The sequence below is a fragment of the Salvelinus sp. IW2-2015 genome, unplaced genomic scaffold (assembly GCF_002910315.2).
Source record: "Salvelinus sp. IW2-2015 unplaced genomic scaffold, ASM291031v2 Un_scaffold3050, whole genome shotgun sequence".
Lineage (NCBI taxonomy): Eukaryota > Metazoa > Chordata > Actinopteri > Salmoniformes > Salmonidae > Salvelinus > Salvelinus sp. IW2-2015.
In genome coordinates this window covers 189-18,691 of record NW_019944342.1, presented here as the reverse complement: position 1 = coordinate 18,691, position 18,503 = coordinate 189, and the positions used below count along the sequence as shown (strand labels likewise).

The window sequence follows — 18,503 nt, the reverse complement described above, 5'->3', positions numbered from 1 at the left end:
GTTAGTTGTAAAAAATCTTTGATTTTACTCTCCCTCAGCAATATCATGTGGTAGCTCGATTGATCATGACCTAACTATGATTAGCTAAATGTCATCAAAGGAATGGATTTGATAACTGTACTTAATGTCACATTGTAGTTAATTAGTTATTTGTTGCAATGGAGCTGCTGCTGAATGTCAACACAGGCGCCATTTGTGAACAATCCTATACTTTCACACACTTTAAACAGCTAACGTGAGCTACATTCTTGATCTTTGTGAAACTTATTGTAACAACCCTGGATTTATAAGCGTGGATATCGACTCTGCCGCTTGAGCATGATTTTTGCAGCACAGTCGATAGCCCGCTGGACTTCGGGCTAGAAGGTCGAGGGTTCGAGACCTGCTCCCTGCTGTTTCATTACATTGGTGTCAGAAGTGATCGGACCTTGCATCCACGACTGTGCGTGTGCTTGACCGGTGAGCGCGTTCCTATAAGACGTTGAGTCGCAGGCTAGCGAGGACGCGCTATTTGAAAGGAGGGAGTAGTGTAACGACTCTGTATAAGGGCGGATATAGAATCTGCCACTGGAGGATGCTTTTGTGGCACAGTCGACAGCGCGTTGGACTTCGGACTAGATGGTTGAGGGTTCGAGCCTGGTTCATTATATTTTATTTGCGGAGGGAGATGAAATCTAGACGCTTGATATCAGATGTCATTATTTAAAGAATACACCCCAAAATACACCCAAATAAACCCCTTTAAAACAAAGTTTTACTCGTAACGAAATTACGCGTAAAAAACAACAGAATAAAAACACACAAAAGCAACCAATGTACTTTTTGGAACATCCCAATTAGGTTCAGCAAATGTAAGCTTGCGCGTGGCGCATCGCTTTTGACAATCGGTTCAACGTTTTTTCGTGCACTTCAGGTGGGGAAAGTTTGCGCGGCAGTGTGTTTCATTTATTCTGTTTTAACGGTTTTAGAAATGGTGAGTAGCTAGCTACATCTGTGTTTTGAGAATGACCCAAACATATGTATAATTTTTAAGTAAGGAATAAATCACCCTCGACCACAGCGAGTGTGAGAGAAAAAAATCGCTGTCCAATTTCTCAGGAGTGAGTTAGCTAAAGACAGCAAGCTATATATCACATTTCTAGGTTAGCTAGCAAGTTAAAAATACTTAACATGAACGAAGTGTATCGCCTGTTCTCGTGCTTGATAAATTCAGCTCATAACATTATAGCTAGGTCTTTTAGTTAACTAGTTAATAATTTTCCCTCCAATAAACGACCACGTTTCTAGTTAATAACATAACGTACCTAGCTAGCTAAAGTTAGTTGCTCCTCTGTGTCTTTGTTACGCTAGTAAGCTAGGGCCCGGCCATCCAAGATAGGCAATCGTTCATTACCTGGCTGGCAAACTAGCTATTTTTGTCACATGAATAATAATAATTTGGTATTGTTAACTTTAGCTAATCAAGTTTTTCTATAGGTAAGTTAGTTAGGAACTAACTGGCCGGGAAAGGGTGGACAATGACAGTACCCTGATGGCTGAAATAGAAGTGGATTGCCCTCTGAGAGTTCCCCTTGCCTTTTTGACGTTCTAATCCTGGATAGAATGGTTGAGCACAGGGTATAACTAATTCCTTTCACCTGTGATTGAGCTAGCCAGCTGGATCAATAGATTCTCCATCTGATGATGAGGCTTACTCTGAGATGGCTACAATCTTTCTGCCCACTTGAGCATGTTGTGATTGGAAGTTGTAGAAAAGTGAAAGGCAACTGGTATGACCAATGTCTAGCTACTTTAATTTCTTCCAGGATATCCAGAAACAGAGAAACGGATGTCAGACTTCCACAAGTTTGAAGCTGTCAAATGGTTATATTTTACCTGAAGGTGAAATGACTCCCAACACACTTTTTGTTGGAGGAATCGACATGAAGGTGAGTAGCTCAAATCATTTCCAAACGGATTGGGATACATCGTCATCATCTAACTTGCTCATATTGTCCTTTCTAGGTGGATGAGAACGAAATCCGGGACTTCTTTGCGAGATTTGGTGCCGTGAAGGAAGTGAAAATCATCACTTACCGTGGAGGTATCTGCAAAGGGTAAGTCCCAAATTAGTAGGCTTCACCTTTATTCAAGAAAAGTGCATCCCCGTAAACATTGTCTTATGGAACAATGTCACTCTTTGGCTTTGTGTAGTTATGGATTTGTTTACTTCAATGAAGACGTCGACATCCAAACCATCGTTGAAGTAAGAGTCATTTATTTAACATGGTCACATTCAAGTCTTTCAAACTCTGCCTTCACTCTACTCACAAGCTAATGTGTTTCGTCTTCACCATGTTTACTCTGTAGCAACAGATCAGTTTTAAAGGGAGGAAACTCAAGCTGGGTCCAGCAATCATGAAGGAAAGGAGCTCACGTGAGTGTGTTGCTTGTGTGCATTTGGTCCATTGATATGTCTTAGTCTCAACATTTTCTTATGTCTTCTGCTCCTTGCCTTTGGTACTCCATTGCCACAACGGAAGTCTGGGTTGTGGCTAAACGTGTTTTACGTCGACCACATTGCAGACATTGCACCAACCAATGGTTGCATGCCAGATCGACTGCAGTCGGCCATAAATTGCTATATCAAATTATTAGTGGTTAGTTGAAATGTCAAACACCCATTGTGAGACCTGGCATGTGTCTTTAATTATAGTCAGCCTAGAATGCGGACGAAGGTTTGTTTATTTGTTTACCCGCCCAGGTTCCATGCCGTCTCACCTGGTTGGTCAGGCCCCCTGGTTAACCCCCTCCCAGTACATCTACTGCACTTGCTGCTCTCCTATGGGCGGGGGCATGGCTCAGCCTTCACCTGTACTCAATGGCGGCAATCCCTACTTCCAGGTATGGCCCTGTCATCACCCCAAAGCCACTGGTTGTGTCTTAAATGTCACCCTATTCCCTATGAAGTGCACTACTTTTGACCAGGGCGCCATTTGGGACACAAGCACTGTGTTGCAAGATGGGCTTGAATCAGTTCACACTTTAGGACTAATAGTGGTCCCAAAAGTGCACCAACCCCAACCTGCCCGCCCAGCACACCAGGGCCATGTTCAGTAGGCAAACATTGTGGAACGTTGCAGATAGAACTTTGCGTACATCTACCTTTGACACTGCGGTTTTCTCCTTCCTCTCTTCTCAGCCTTACTCGTACAACGGCTTTCCAGGAGTCATGATTCCACAGATGCCCATGAGCTACTCACAAACCGCGTACGCGTACCAGGTAAACAAACAAACACACTCATGCAGGCAGATAACGTATTCATTGAATAAATGTATTGTTCCGTGGAGAACTCCTAGTGGCGTTTGGTATGAAAACATGCACTACAACATGACACATTCCGCATCAACACTAATCCAAACTAATATACATGCATGACATGCTAGAGACCACACACATACATCTGCTTTAATACTGTACCATAGCATGATAAACACACTCCCACCTGTTCCTCTCCCCATATAACTTATTGAGGAAAAGGGTGCATTTTAGACATGTATGTATTGACCTTTTGACTCCTGCTCTCCTCTCCCAGTACGCCTCACCACACTGGACTGGGGAGCAGAGGACACGGCTCATCAACCAGGTGACACTTCCTCTGAATGACTACTTTTTGCAAACTGCTAAGATGCATTCCCAATATTTTATTTTAACTGATTGGAAAAGCTATGTAGATGTGATGTTTTTACCATCTATCTGTATCAGGGATGGGCAACTTTGATGGGGGTGGGGACACAAAAAATCTAAACTCATCATGAGTTCCATACCCATACATGCCAGGGCTCGTCCGCTTGTCCGGGACAAGTAAAAAAATATATATATAATAATAAAATGTTGGACAACCAGAATATAGATTTAAGTTGTCCGAATTGACAAGTTAAAAAAAATWAAAAATCACAATATGAAACAATTACTCCAATCAGAATTGGATCAGGCAGCACACAGCAGGGCTGTGGCTATGGCTATATTCCCATTTGCTATTGCCTATTTCAATAAATATTTTATATTTACACAAAGCAAGACAACAATGTAGATAGAGCTAAGATTCTTCCTAAAGCAGTGCTAAATCTATATTTTTCTCTCGAATGATAAGGGCCAATAGCCGAAGTCTGTTTTTATAGGGAACACTCCGATGTCTTATCGTTATAGAAGCCCAAATGGTATTTTTTCTGTCCATTTGATATGAATCTGACTTGGCCTATTAACCCTTTAGATCCCAATAKAATTTTAGGCTGCTGTTGTAGAATACTCAGAATTTCAAACAAACGTACCTTGTGCAAAAACAAATAACAATTAACCTAGTTTTTTAAAGAGCACAATCTCTTCTTTAATATGACACCACATTCATGTCAATAAGAATAACACTCATTTTGTCGTTCATTGTGTAAAGACCCTCACTATCCCCAAAAAAACGATTAACACTCATGCATTATCATGCTGAAACATGAGGTGATGGCGAGGGATAAATGGCACGACAATGGATCTCATGAGGAACACTCGGATGAGCTTCCATGAGACTGTTTCTGACAGTGCAAACCCACCGTTTCATCAGCTGTCCGTTTGGCTGGTCTCCGATGATCCCGCAGGTGAAGAAGCTGGATGTGGAGGTCCTGGGATGGTGTGGTTACACGTGGTCCGCGGTAGAGGAATTAAGATTCAATTATTTGGCAACAGGTCTGGTGGACATTCCTGCAGTCAGCATGCCAATTGCACGCTCCTTCAAAGCTTGAGACATCTGTGGCATTGTGACAAAACTGCACATTTTAGTGGCCTTTTATTGTCCCCAGCACAAGGTGCACCTGTGTAACTATCATGCTGTTTAATCAGCTTCTTGATATGCCACACCTGTCAGGTGGATGGATTATCTTGGCAAAGGAGAAATGCTCACTRACAGGGATGTAAACAAATTTGTGCACMACATTTGAGAGAATGTATATCTATATACAGCCAAAMACTGCAACTATTTCCATGAGTCAGAGAGCAACCGTTGGATCTCCTGCTCGCCTGTACTTGCTGTACCAACCAAGTGATCATGAAAGGATTGGCTATTCCCCAAGTTTCACAGCATCAAACAACAACACCAAACGTATATGTGCTGTTTACTTATTTTACTCACCTCGACATCATCGCTTTCCAAGTGCAAGTACGTGTCCGAAATCCTTATCACAAACCAACATGGATACAGCCTCTTCCACAGTGAAAAGTCGTCGTTGCTTCGGCGCCGTCATTTGGAGTAAATACGTTTTATTTTTGTGTATTTTTTTCTAAAGTCAAATGACAGCATACCCTGTTTCTGGTTGATGACAACAGCCATGCGAATATGACAACAGTTTGTTAGCAAGTTCATTTTGCAATAGACAGATATTATTGTTAGAAAAACAAGGCCATTCGCGGCCGCTATAGCAATTTTAAAGCAAGGTCGTTGACCACCACTATTGGTTCTAAAGGGTTTTAAGACACTTTTAGTTTAATGCATGCTAGATTTCATGATCAAACAATGAACTCCTTTAGATGTTTCAAAGTTTTATGTTGCTTTTGAATAACCCCACATGGGAGGCCTAAGGTAAAAATGAGAGCGAGAGAGAAGAAACAATAGCAAGATATAAAAATCKAATGAGAAATTTGAACAAACCTTACAGTTAAGCAAAGCGTTAGACAGTAATGATGCATGCATCTGGCAGAAAAAAAATCTGTCCTTGCCATAGTGAACCCAACAACCAAAATTCTTGTCCTACTAACTGAAATATCATAAAAGCTTTAAGACGAATTAAAGTTATGACAAGTTTTTTCCAAATTATTCTAAAAAAATGTTTGTCCTAAAATTGCTTATAAATGAGAATAATTATGAACACCGGAGTCTATTGTGGTGGAATTATTGTAATCAAAAGGAGAGACTTTTATATTTCCTCAAAATAATGAAACTTTATTATTTAATTAGTACAGTAATGGATCACCCCTGGAGGTGATCACTGAGAACTCAACCAGCTGGTTTGAGCCACAGTATTTTATAGCARAGTACATCCTCTTTCAGTCTACATGACAAACAACAGATGTATGGAATGTGTCACAAGATTAAGATTTGTGTGAAAGATACTTATAATTCACAGCAGACAGTATCTCATTGTGTAGAGACCAGGGTCTGGCCCTAGAGTCATCTCTCCCTGGTACTCTATAGAACAGAAACATTAACTCATGCTCTGGAATGTGGTATCACCCAAAGACATTGTAAATATTCTAGAGGCCCATCCTCAGTAGAACACACACAGATGAGTGTTCTAACAACCCCTTATTCTGTTGCATAAAACAACTGTTTGATGCAATAACAGCATTATAACATAATCTTGTAATTTCCACCGTAATATGCTATTCTCATTCACAGATTTATTTTGAATGACAAATATATTTGAATGACAAATGAAATTGAGAAAAAATACCAAGATGGAAAAATCTAATGAGTGAAAAGAGAACTATGAAAAGAGAACTATGGCTACAGCTGAGGAAAGCTGAGGAAAGCTTATGAAATATATGCGTAGTTGGYCAAGGCCTATTTCCATATTAGCCTAGCAGTGTGCAACCTACCTACAACGCATATAGCAGCCTAGGCCTAAATAAGAGAGGAGGATGAAGGGGGAAAATGTGAATGAGTTTATACTTATCCAGTTCTGAGGACAGCAGAGTTGCACTGCAGCGAGGCTCATTGACTGTCACTCGCTCCATCTGCACGCTTTGGAGCACACAGACACACAGAATGCCAGATAGGCCTAGGCTACTACACATCTCGTTGGTACCACAGAAAGCCATATGGGCTACTACACATCTCGATGATACCACAGAAAGCCAGATGGGCTACTACCCATCTTCGTTGGTACACAGAAGGCATATGGGCTACTACACATCTCGTTGGTACCACAGAAAGCCATATGGGCTACTAAACATCTCGTTGGTACCACAGAAGCCATATGGGCTACTACACATCTCGTTGGTACCACAGAAGGCCATATGGGCTAATAACATCTCGTTGGTACCACAGAAAGCCAGAGTGGAATAGGCTATTCGAAAAGATTTGGCTCCACTAAATGTATTTTGTCAATGTCATGATTCCTCTCGTCCCTCCTGGAACATGCCAGCTAAATGTAGCAGTCCTTTTTATTTATTTTGTTTTTTTGTACATTATTTTGGATGGCCGTTAAGGGGTGATAACATTGTCTATGGCAGGGGTGTCAAACTCATTCCATGGAGGGCCTAGTGTTAGCTTTTCCTCTCAATTAAGCCCAAGATGACCAGGTGAAGGGAGTTCCTTACTAATCAGTGACCTTAATTCATCAGTTAAGTAAAAGGGAGAGGAAAACCTGTGGACACCCTCTGTGGAACGAGTTTGACACGTGGTCTTATGGGCAAGCACAGAAAATGATTTCAGATCCCTCCTATGTATTTCACTCATTTTCAAGTTCACCCTTTTGGCATATGGTGTTAATGGACCTTTTTTGTTTGTTTGTTGACACAAGTGACTTCAGCGTTATAACAAGTTWAAAAAAGTTGATAAAAAAGTTAATGTCAGACCCGGCCCTAGCCTTTTGTGGGTCCTAAGAGAAGTGTTGTTGGAGGGGCRTTTTACTGTTAATTTACTGCAATTCTACACATTTTGCCATGGTTGGAGAGAAATGTTAGCATAATTGTTTAAAAAAAATGTAATTATATAAAAATGTTACCCCCTTTAGTCCCCAATTTCGTGATATCCAATTGTAATCCAATTACGATCTTGTCTCATCGCTGCAACTTCCCAACGGGCTTAGGAGAGGCGAAGGTTGAGTCATGCGTCCTCCGAAACATGACCTGCCAAACCCAGAAGCCAGCCGTGTCGAAGGAAACACTGTTCAACTGACGACCGGAAGTCAGCCTGCAGGCGCCTGGTCCACCACAAGGAGTTGCTAGAGGGCTATGAGCCAAGTAGCGCCCTACCGGCCAAACCCTCCGCTAACCAGGGTGACGCTGGACCAATTGTGCGCCCCCCTATGGGACTCCCAGTTATGGCCGGTTGTGACACAGCCTGGGATCGAACCCAGGCTGTAGTGACGCCGCAACACTGTGATGCAGTGCCTTAGACTGCTGCGCCACTCGGGAGACCTATGTTTGCAGTTTTTAATATGATATCTGAATGAGAGTGACAAAAAAAAATGGTGGGGGGGTCCCCCGGTCGGTAATTCGACAGCTGTCTAGACTAACTTCTAAAAAATGTTAGCTGACATGGGATAATTAACAAAACAAGAGAACAACAGCTGGCGCACAATCCCCCCCATAATAATTACACCACTATTTTAACTCTCAACAGAAAGTTAAGACCCCGACTGAGTTCCCCACGGACCGCCAGTTGCCTTGCCTGGAAACCCGGCGTTGAATTTTACGTTGGGCAGAAATTTTCATTTAGTCTCACGACTTCTACAAGCCAGAATGTTGAATAAAATTATATTTATTATGTACTTTACCGATTGTCTGTGCGGTTGGTCTATTTGGCAGTAGGCATTCAGAAAGTATTCAGACCCCTTGACTTTTTACCACATTTTGTTACGTAACAGCCTTATTCTAAAATAGATTAAATTGTTTTCCCCCCTCAATCTACACACAATACCCCATAATGGCAAAGCAAAAACATGTTTTTAGAAATTTTTGCAAATGTATTACATTTGAAAAACTGAAAAATAACATTTAGAAAAGTATTCAGACCCTTTACTCAGTACTTTGTTGACGCACCTTTGGCAGTGATTACAGCCTCGAGTCTTCTTGGGTATGACACTACAAGCTTGGCACACCTGTATTTGGGGACTTTCTCCCATTCTTCTCTGCAGATCCTCTCAAGCTCTGTCAGGTTTGATGGGGAGCGTCGATGCACAGCTATTTTCAGGTATCTCCAGAGATGTTAGATTGGGTTCAAATCCAGGCTGAGGCTGGGYCAGTCAAGTACATTCAGTGACTTGTCCCGAAGCAACTCCTGCATTGTCATGGCTGTGTGCTTAGGATCGTTGTCCTGTAAGAAGGCGAACCTTCGCCCCAGTTCTGAGGTCCTGAGCACTCTGGAGAAGGTTTTCATCAAGGATCTCTCTGTACTTTTCTCCGTTCATCTTTGCCTCGATCCTAACTAGTCTCCCAGTCCCTGCCGCTGAAAAACATCCCCACAGCATGATGATGCCACCACCATGCTTCAACGTAGAGATGGTGCCAGGTTTCCTCCAGACTTGGCATTCAGGCCAGAGTTCAATCTTGGTTTCATCAGACCAGAGAACCAAATGGGCTGTCGTGCCTTTTACTAAGGAGTGGCTTCCGTCTGGCCACTCTACCATAAAGGCCTGATTGGTGTGCTGCAGAGATGGTTGTCCTTCTGGAAGGTTCTCCCATCTCCACAGTGCAACTCTGGAGTTCTGTCAGAGTGACCATCGGGATCGGGGTCACCTCCCTAACCAAGCCTTTCTCCCCCGATTGCTCAGTTTGGCTGGGCGGCCAGCTTTAGGAAGAATCTAGGTGGTTCCAAACTTCATCCATTTAAGAATGATAGAGGCCAGTCCACTGTTCTTGGGGACCTTCAATGCTGCAGAAATGTTTTGGTATCCTTTCCCAGGTCTGTGTTTCGACACAATCCTGTCTCGGAGCTCAACGCACAATTCCTTCGACCTCATGGCATGGTTTTTGCTCTGACATTCACTGCCAGCTTTGGAACCTTATATAGACAGGTATGTGCCTTTCCAAATCATGTTCAATCAATTGAATTTACCACAGGTGGACTCAAGTTGTAGAAACATCTCAAGGATGATCAATGGAAACAGGATGCACCTGAGCTCCATTTGGAGTCTTAAAGCAAAGGGTCTGAATACTTATGTGAATAAGGTATGTTTTTTTTGTTTTTTAAACATTCTAAACCTGTTTTCACTTTGACATTATGGGGTATTGTGTGTAGATTGGTGAGGGGGAAACATGTATTTAATCMATTTTAGAATAAGGCTGTAACGTAACAAAATGTGGAAAAGGGGAAGGGGTCTGAATACTTTATGAATGCACTGTATATCCATAGGAAAGTATAATTACATCAACTTTTCAAAGCGCTGGTAGTGCGTTCAGATTTATCAACTGAAGCGGGTGCACAAGTAAAAAATAAATAAAAAATAAAATAAAATACATGCACGAGACGCATGCATACTTGCAGAGCTCGTGTCTGTGTTTTACATGGTTCTGCGCATGCTTCAGGTGATCAAAATCTGAATGTACTACCAGTGCTTTGAAACGTTGATGTAATTATACTTTCCTGTGGATATATTGTCTCACATTCCTACTGCCAAATGGACGAACCACACGGACAACCTGTAAAGTATGTTAAAATATAATTTTATTCAACATTCTGACTTGTAGAAGTCGTGACAGGAAAAATGTCCCGACTCAAATGCTCATTTCAGCCCGACGTATAATTCAATGCAATTCAACGTCAAGTTTCCAGGCAACCAGTTGCCCATCCCTGATGTGTATTCTGTCATCTGATCAAGTAATGGCTACTAGGAGGCAATGTTGGGTAAAGCCTATATTGTCATGTTGGTGTGAGTGCTTTAAGCGAATATAATATCGACCATCTGCCTGCCAGTGTGTATCATTATTTGCAGTAATTCATGTGTTGGCTAAGGATGACTGATTTTCTCCCAAGGGTGTGTTTGCTGTAGTAGTTCCTGTGTTAAGGTTCACTGTTGTTTCAGCCGGCTCATTATGTGATGTGATGCCCCGTTTCCAGAACTTTGTGGACTGCGGAGTCCAGACTCTGCTGTAGTCCACAGCCCACTGACCCTCCTGCTGTACCAGGTGAACGAACACACACACTCAGACCTTCCTGATTTACCCATCTTCCCCCTCCCTCCTGTATCTCATCTGCCATTTCTATCAAGTCTTTCTCCATCTCTTCATTGTTCTTACAATTCATCTCAATTGTTCTCCCTCCAGTCTTCAGTCATTTCTAAGTAATTAGTGATTGTGGAGCAAGTGTTCAAAATGCTGATTCGAATGCTCAATTAGTGACTTATCTGTAGTTTGTCTGTGTATTGTCAGGGAGGATGGCAGAATATGTCCATCTTGAGGAACATACTCTATTCTCTTTCCTCTAGTTGTCAGACTATGTGGACAGTCTCAATTTGTCTTGCGATTCCTCGCATCCTATCTCCTTGCCTCCTTCTCAATCAAATTGGAGGAGATGGACCAAGGTCCTGCCCCTCAGGTCTTCTTTTCCAATGCAATTTGAGGACAAGGTAACCCAATGGGTTTTGAGAAGGAGGCGTGGAAAGGACGCGAGGAATAAAATAAATGCAATGAATATTCTCCCATTGGGAAAAAGCTCTAGAATCCTAGCTGATAGTTGACTGAATGCTTGTTATTCCTCTCCACCACAAGGGGGCGACGTCTCCATGCAGACTGGATCAGAAGGTGACATCCTGGCCATTAGAGAGCTAGCAGCAATAGACTTTAAAAATATACACTTTCAGGATGCTTTCTCTCTACGACATCTCTTGCTCACTTTGAGACCCGACCGCGGCGGCTCAACACTTGCACCTGCACCCGATGGGCGTGGTCACTGACCGTGCTCCGTGTTTGACTTGGCAAGGACCATGGTCCTGGCGCTTGGACCGCTTTCAACCCATCCCGAACACTGTCACACAGGGAAGAGCGGAAGGGATTTTGGAGCTTCAGCTTGTTTACAGCACAGAGCAACGCTTGGTGTCTGTCTTTTTTTTTTTGTGTGTGGGGGGGTGGTTGGTTTTGATAACCCCCAAAAAGAAAATAGTTTTAAGCTCATCTGTGCATATTTATATTTTATGTTTGACTATTTATGTTGAAAGTTTTTTAATGTCAGTTTGTTTGGGTGTAAGCTTTTTGCTGGGCTTCTGTACATAGATTTGTAATACAACAAATTAGCCTTTAGAATAGTGTGTTGATTTTGACTTTTTCTATTATTAATTCATGATTCCATCCCCATATTCCTCTGATTTAAGAAACGAATGCATCAAATTATTGTGGGCAGAATTGGGCACAACACTGGCACATTATTTTTCAGGCGCTCCTGTTGCCTTAGTGCTCTTTTATATAATTTCTTGACAGGTTCCTTTCTTAAGCTACTTAAATCACCTTTTTATTTCGATTCACTTCAGTGAATTAGAAGTGCCTGCCTGCTTTTTTTGTTGAGGGGTTAATTGATTCGATGTTAGTGTATTTACAATTGGGATGCACTGATATCATCTCCAGTGTTGCTGTTTACAAAGTTATGAATCCTTTTGTGGCCAATGTTTCTTAGGCTGCGTACCACATGTTACCCTTGTCCTTATTTAGTGCACTACTTTTGACTAGAACCCTGAGCAACAGTAGTGAACTATAGGGAATATGGTGTTATTTGGCACCGAGGCCTTTGAGTGTTGCCGTTTCTTAAGTTATGCATCCTGTGGCCAATGTTTCTTAGACGGTTCCAGCTCTTGCAGTACGTCGCCAAGAGGAAAATCATTGAGTCAATTTCACCTGACGGTGTTGATAAACTACTTTTATAATGCAGCCCAGCAGCCTGGGTCGGGAAACCTGTTTTAATTCACTCTGAAATGAAGGACATAACTAACAGCAATGCGTTCCATCACTACTGGTTGAAGTTCTCTTAAAGTTCACTTTATATATTTGTTGTTGTTGCACTGATTGATTTGTTGACAAAGTGTGTTTTGTAAGAATGTTTAGCTCTTTTTTTTAGAGGTGTGATTTGATATGTTTATGACGCATTAATACTATATTTTCAGTTTGATTCTAATCACTTTTCAGCCCGACGGGTTAACTGGTTGCATTTAAAATAGATAAACACATTTTGCATTTCAATATATTTATTCTTTGATAGATCAGTTGAGAGAAATGTGTTGACTCCCTGTCTTTGTCTTGTAAGCCAGTCTTTCCCAAATACCTTTCTATTTGTTTTTTTGAAAGATAAGCTTGGAATTGGCTCAACAACCACAAACACACATCTAAGTTTAGCTTTGTTATAATGAACCAGACAATCTATAGTTATTTCTGGTTGTTTGTGAAAGTTAGCTGGCTAACTCATTGATCCTTCTTTGTATTATAACCCTTGGAGTTTTTTCCCAGAAGAGTACACTGTTTCTGAAATATTGATCTGTTTACTGTTGCATAGCTGCTCTGTCTTCACTGTGGACTGATTGACATCTGAAGTTGGTCAAGACCCAGAGTGTGATCCAAAGAGCAGACATGCCTAACGATTTTGCTACGGTCAATTAAAGTATGAAGCTGGCCCTAACTTTAGTCAGCTTTGTTTTATTTGTTAGGATTTGGTGAAGGTACAATTTGTGACCCGGGGTGGTTATTTTTTTGTCTGTGTACCTGCAATGTATTTGTTAGTGCACACCTTAGCAAAACATTTTGCAACGGAAAACAATGTATTATTGGACAAATTCAGATTAGTCCCTCTGATTCGGCATACACCCCAGAAGTGGCTGCTGGTTGGTCAGAGCTGACTTTCTGTCATGGCAACATAACTGACCATAATTTTCTGTCACAGACCATTTTGTTCTTACAAACAGCAGTATGATGGTGTGACTGCCCCCCGACAGACAGACTGCTCTGAATTATGGAGCTGTCTGGATAGGCCTTATGAAAAATGAATTTACAGTGTTGACCGCTGTCTAACATGAATCCCAGACACCCTGGACACACACTCACAAACACACACGTTGACCCCCTTATAACACAGATTTGAACTCCTTACCATAAAAACACTTGTCCATGACCAACTGAACCCAGACAACACACACAATCTCAATTTCCCCACAAATGAACATAAAGCATTTGCTGTAGCACACTCCTATGGTAGTTCTGATTAAGTACTTAAGCTTGACTTTTACAGTCTCTGTGGCATCTTCTTCACATCCACTCTTAATCTTCCCTCCTTGWATGTTAAATCAGCCTTCTGCGACTGTTCAATAAGCAGAGGGAAATGGAAAGGCAGACTTCCCCGATGCTTTCGCACACAGAGGGAGATATAGGGAGGGAGGGAGAGAACTCCTCACACACTTATCACGCGCATCGGGCTGCCGGAGAGATACAGTACCGTACAGTTGTCAGAGGGAGGATTCGGGATTTCCCGTTACCGGAGCAGCATGACCTTAACGGCTGTTCGTGGCTCGTCAACCGGGGTGATCACGCAGAGGACAGGGGATTGACAGACATGCGCTCAAGGTGAAGACACCACAGAAAGTTCGAGTTTGTGTGTCGGTGACCGTGTAAAAACATGAGCACATTGCTTGCGCATGCGTCCTGACTGTCGAGAGACTTCTCTTACGGGTGATTCCAAACGGTAGGCTACCTTTTGTTTGTCTACTCTAAAAACAAATAAAATATGTTTATGAATTGAGATTATGGAAATGTTGGTCAGAGTTCACGGGTGTTATGTTCCTAGATGAAACCAAGTATTCTCAGAATGTGTTTATGTTTTAGTGGCAACGTCTCTCGGGCCTCAAATACAAAACATAAATCTTGGGAGATGTTTTATGAGACGTGTTTAGGCTAACTGTGCAGCGTTAACTTTTTTGACGGCGGGGGAAGTAGCCTGATGGATCCCATATACACGGGCTCGTTTGATGGGCACAGCACAAGTTCGGGTCACAACGGTTACCAACCCACCAATTCTCTCCAATAGTCTGTACTTACGTTATGCCAAAACCTGTTGCCTAAACGAGTCTTGTCTCCTGTATTATGTTGATTGTGATGCCTGTGCCAGATACTATGTGTGGTTTGTATTCCAAGCAGAGGCTAAAKCCCAGATATTCGTGACAGAGTAAATTGTGTCAAGCGCAGCTGGAGAGATGGAGTGAATGGGGGAAATGTGGAGAGAGTGATTCCGTGCGTAAGCGACCTGTCATGTATAATTTCCCGTTTGCTAAACTGCCATCGTTATAATGCGCACCAAGCAGTTCGCCACGTGCGGTGAGCGTGCAGGAGCAAAAAGGCAAACCCACAGGCGCACTCCATGTGTCATGCAAACTCGTGCAATTTGCCTTTGGCGTTTTTCTTAAAGGCCCAATGCAGCCGTTTTTATCTCAATATCAAATAGTTTCTGAGCAACAATTAAGTACCTTAATGTGATTATTTTCAATCAAAATGGTCAACCAGAAATAAAAATAGCTTCTTAACAAATAGCAATTTCTCAAGCAAGAATTTTGCTAGGACTGTCTGGCAGTGGTCTGAGTAAGGAGGGGAAAACAGAAAACTCGCTGTTATTGGCAGAGGTTTGTAACTCTCTTATTGGTCTATTAACTAATTTACCACCAGGTGATGTCACCAGACAGCCTGAAATTTCAGGGATGGAATTTTAGCCTGTCTTTTCAAACAGCTCTTACACTAAAATGGCATTATCATAATTTTCAGAATGTCACACTATTATTCCAACCTCATAGTGTGGAAATATATATAAAATACAGGTAAATAACGTTTGACTGCAATGGGCCTTTTTAAGGTTTTTAAATCATCACAAATTAAACGTTTCTAAAAATTCATAGGACTTGGTGTTACACAATACTTCTGGTCCAATTCATGGAAAGTAGGCTAGGCTACACATTGAAATGAATTGGATGACATTGATTGCAGGCAATTCATGAATGTCAAAGAAGGTTTTTCCTCTTAAGTGCAAAATCGTATTCATTATATAGCCTACACCCGTTTAGGTAAATTTTATTTCTTCAGGGATCATGCCTCCCTCTGAGCGATTTTTTTATTTTATTTTCTCCTACGTTTCCTCTCTCTTTTCATCCTCTCCCTTGCATCTCCTTCTATATTTAGTGTATCTTCTCATCTGCGTGCCTATCCCGCACTCGCTCTCAGCGGCAGATAAATGGCGCTTCTCCGCACCCTTGCGCTTCCCAGAAGATTGCCGAGAGAGGAGCGTTGGCACAGCACAGACGGATTATCCTCGTGTGTAATCCGTGTTTGGTTGCGCTGTCATTTAAAAACACTCTGTTAGGAGAGCAGCTCTAATGAGATGCCCCCCTACCTTCGTCTCTCTATCTGTTCTCTCTCTTTCCTCATTCCTCCTTCCTTTGCTGGTCATTTAATGCTAGTTTAGTGTTTGTTTGTCTGTCTGCCTGCCTGTGTGTATGTGTGTGCGTGCACTGGTGGATTTAGTGATTTGGAGTACTATAAATGGTTTTATAATAAAGATGTAATTTAACTGTAAAAATACAATAGTGGCAGGTAGCCAGCAGTTACAGTAAGAACGTTGGGCCAGTAACCGAAAGGTTGCTGGTTTGAATCCCTGAGTAAGAGAGTCTGCAATATTACTAGAATGTAAAAATGTATTACCTTTTAATGTGCCATGAACACAACCATTCATGTTTTCATCTGATTGTCAAACAAATCACTTCAAAAAGTAGGTTACCTTTGCGGGTTCATCCCAAAATAAATAATTCCAGCATCCGAAACCATTTTACCGGAGAGAAAGCATCGGAGCGAGCGAAACAGCGCCCCTCTGTCTTACTATATGTAGCTCATGTATCTGATGCTGTCTGGCCAGAAAGAGTATGACATGGGCCTTGACGACAATGGCAGTATTATCAGCAGTACAGTACCTGTCTTTTTGCGAAAGAAATGCATTAATTTTGGATATTTTTTTATTTTATTTTCTCTGCTCTGAACACGCCTCATTGCTGCAGCTTAATTTCAGTGAAAGTCACGTTTTCAATCATATCAATGGAAACAAAGCACAGGAACTCTGGGTAGAGTGGAGGATGGGGGGTCCTCAAGCTGTGAAATTATATTTAAATTATATATGCCTGGCTCTTGAGGCCCCTTGATGATGTGAGGCCTGAGGCAATTTCCTCTTCTGCCTAATGGTAAGTCTGCCAGTGTGTGTGTGCTCGCTCCTTGAAATGATGACACTTCAACAAAAAGACCCCAGCGCAAAGCTCCTAAAACCCCAGTCCTCTTGCAGCTCCTAAGGACTCTTTTTAGTGGTGGTTTAGATGCCTCACCCCTCAACCTTGTGATAGGAGGATGATGATGCTAAAGGGTAACTTATCTCCACAGGTAGTGCTGAGCAGTTATTAGGGACCACAGTGCATCATCATCATACAAGCCCAACTCTTCAAACCACACACAGGTAGAGCAGGAAGAACCAGGTAAAAGCTTGGACAGAACAGTAGAACCAGGTAAAAGATTGAACAGAACAGTAGAACCAGGTAAAAGCTTGAACAGAACAGTAGAACCAGGTAAAAGCTTGGAACAGGGCAGTAGAACCAGGTAAAAGCTTGGAACAGAACAGTAGAACCAGTTAAAAGCTTGGAACAGGACAGTAGAACCAGTTAAAAGCTTGGAACAGGACAGTAGAACCAGTTAAAAGCTTGGAACAGGACAGTAGAACCAGGTAAAAGCTTCAACAGTAGAACCAGTTAAAGGCCCAGTGCAGTCAAAAACATTTTATATATATTTTCACACTGAGCTTGGAATAATATTGTGAAAATTAAGATAATGTCATTTTAGTGTAAGCTGTTTGAAAAGTTCACATGAGTTTTGGCCTGCCTGGTGACATCACCAAGCAGTATAATTTAATAGACCAATAACAAAGAGTTTCATACCTCTCTGTCAATAATAGCTCGTTTTTAGGTCACAGATCCCTCGCATTAGGCTCATCCAATTAGGCCCCTCACTCATCCAATTAGGCCCCTCACTCAGACCACTCCCAGACAGTCTTAGCAAAATTGTTGCTTGAGAAATTGCTCTTTGCTAAAAAGCTATTTTTTTGTACAATTTTAAGTGAAAAAAATAACAACAGTAAGGTACTTAATTGTTACCCAGAAATTATTTGATATTGAGATAAAAATGACTGCACTGGGCCTTTAAAAGCTTCAACAGTAGAACCAATTAAAAGCGTGTTGTCCTCCTGCCCTATTTTAACCTTCATGTTCTCCCTGTGTGCTAGCTAGCATACAAACAGTGTGTTTACAGGCCTAGGGCACAGAGTACAGTGTGGTTGTAGTTTATCTGTGTCTTCTAATAACGGAAGCAGTCTCTTACAGGATTGGTGGAGAATGTGGTTGGACTACTTTATGGGAAAAGCATCTTCTGCTGTTAGAGCAATAGGAGATGTGAACCGAAGGGAGGGAGTGGGGAGGGAGGGAGTGGGTGAGGAAGGGAGGGAGGGAGTGGGGGAGGAATGGAGGCAGGAAGGAAGGGAATGTCTAAATTGATGAGAGAGGGATACTGTATGAAAGACACATAGACAGAGGGGAAACGAAAGGAGAGAAACATGGTAAGGAAAAGGAGTGAGGAAGGTGAATGTAGGGACGGGATGGAGGGAATAGATGGTGAATGTAAGGACGGGATGGAGGGAATAGATGGTGAATGTAGGGACGGGATGGAGGGAATAGATGGTGAATGTAGGGACGGGATGGAGGGAATAGATGGT

General features: G+C 42.0%; 1 protein-coding gene across 2 annotated transcripts; it reads left to right on the top strand.

The window, feature by feature from the left end:
* Positions 1-279: 279 nt before the first annotated feature.
* LOC112075258 (deleted in azoospermia-like) lies at positions 280-13,346 on the top strand. 2 transcript variants are annotated; one of them, XM_024142281.2, is made up of 10 exons: positions 280-973; positions 1,806-1,928; positions 2,005-2,096; positions 2,194-2,245; positions 2,350-2,416; positions 2,744-2,883; positions 3,182-3,262; positions 3,576-3,626; positions 10,806-10,873; positions 11,456-13,346. In XM_024142281.2, exons 1-9 carry the CDS (start codon positions 971-973, stop codon positions 10,839-10,841), a joined length of 645 nt encoding a protein of 214 aa, XP_023998049.1. In that variant the 5' UTR covers positions 280-970; the 3' UTR covers positions 10,842-10,873; positions 11,456-13,346. The 2 variants fall into 2 exon arrangements, 1 of the variants encoding a protein (XP_023998049.1); XR_002894948.2 differs by having other exon boundaries at positions 482-973; positions 10,771-10,873.
* Positions 13,347-18,503: the final 5,157 nt, after the last annotated feature.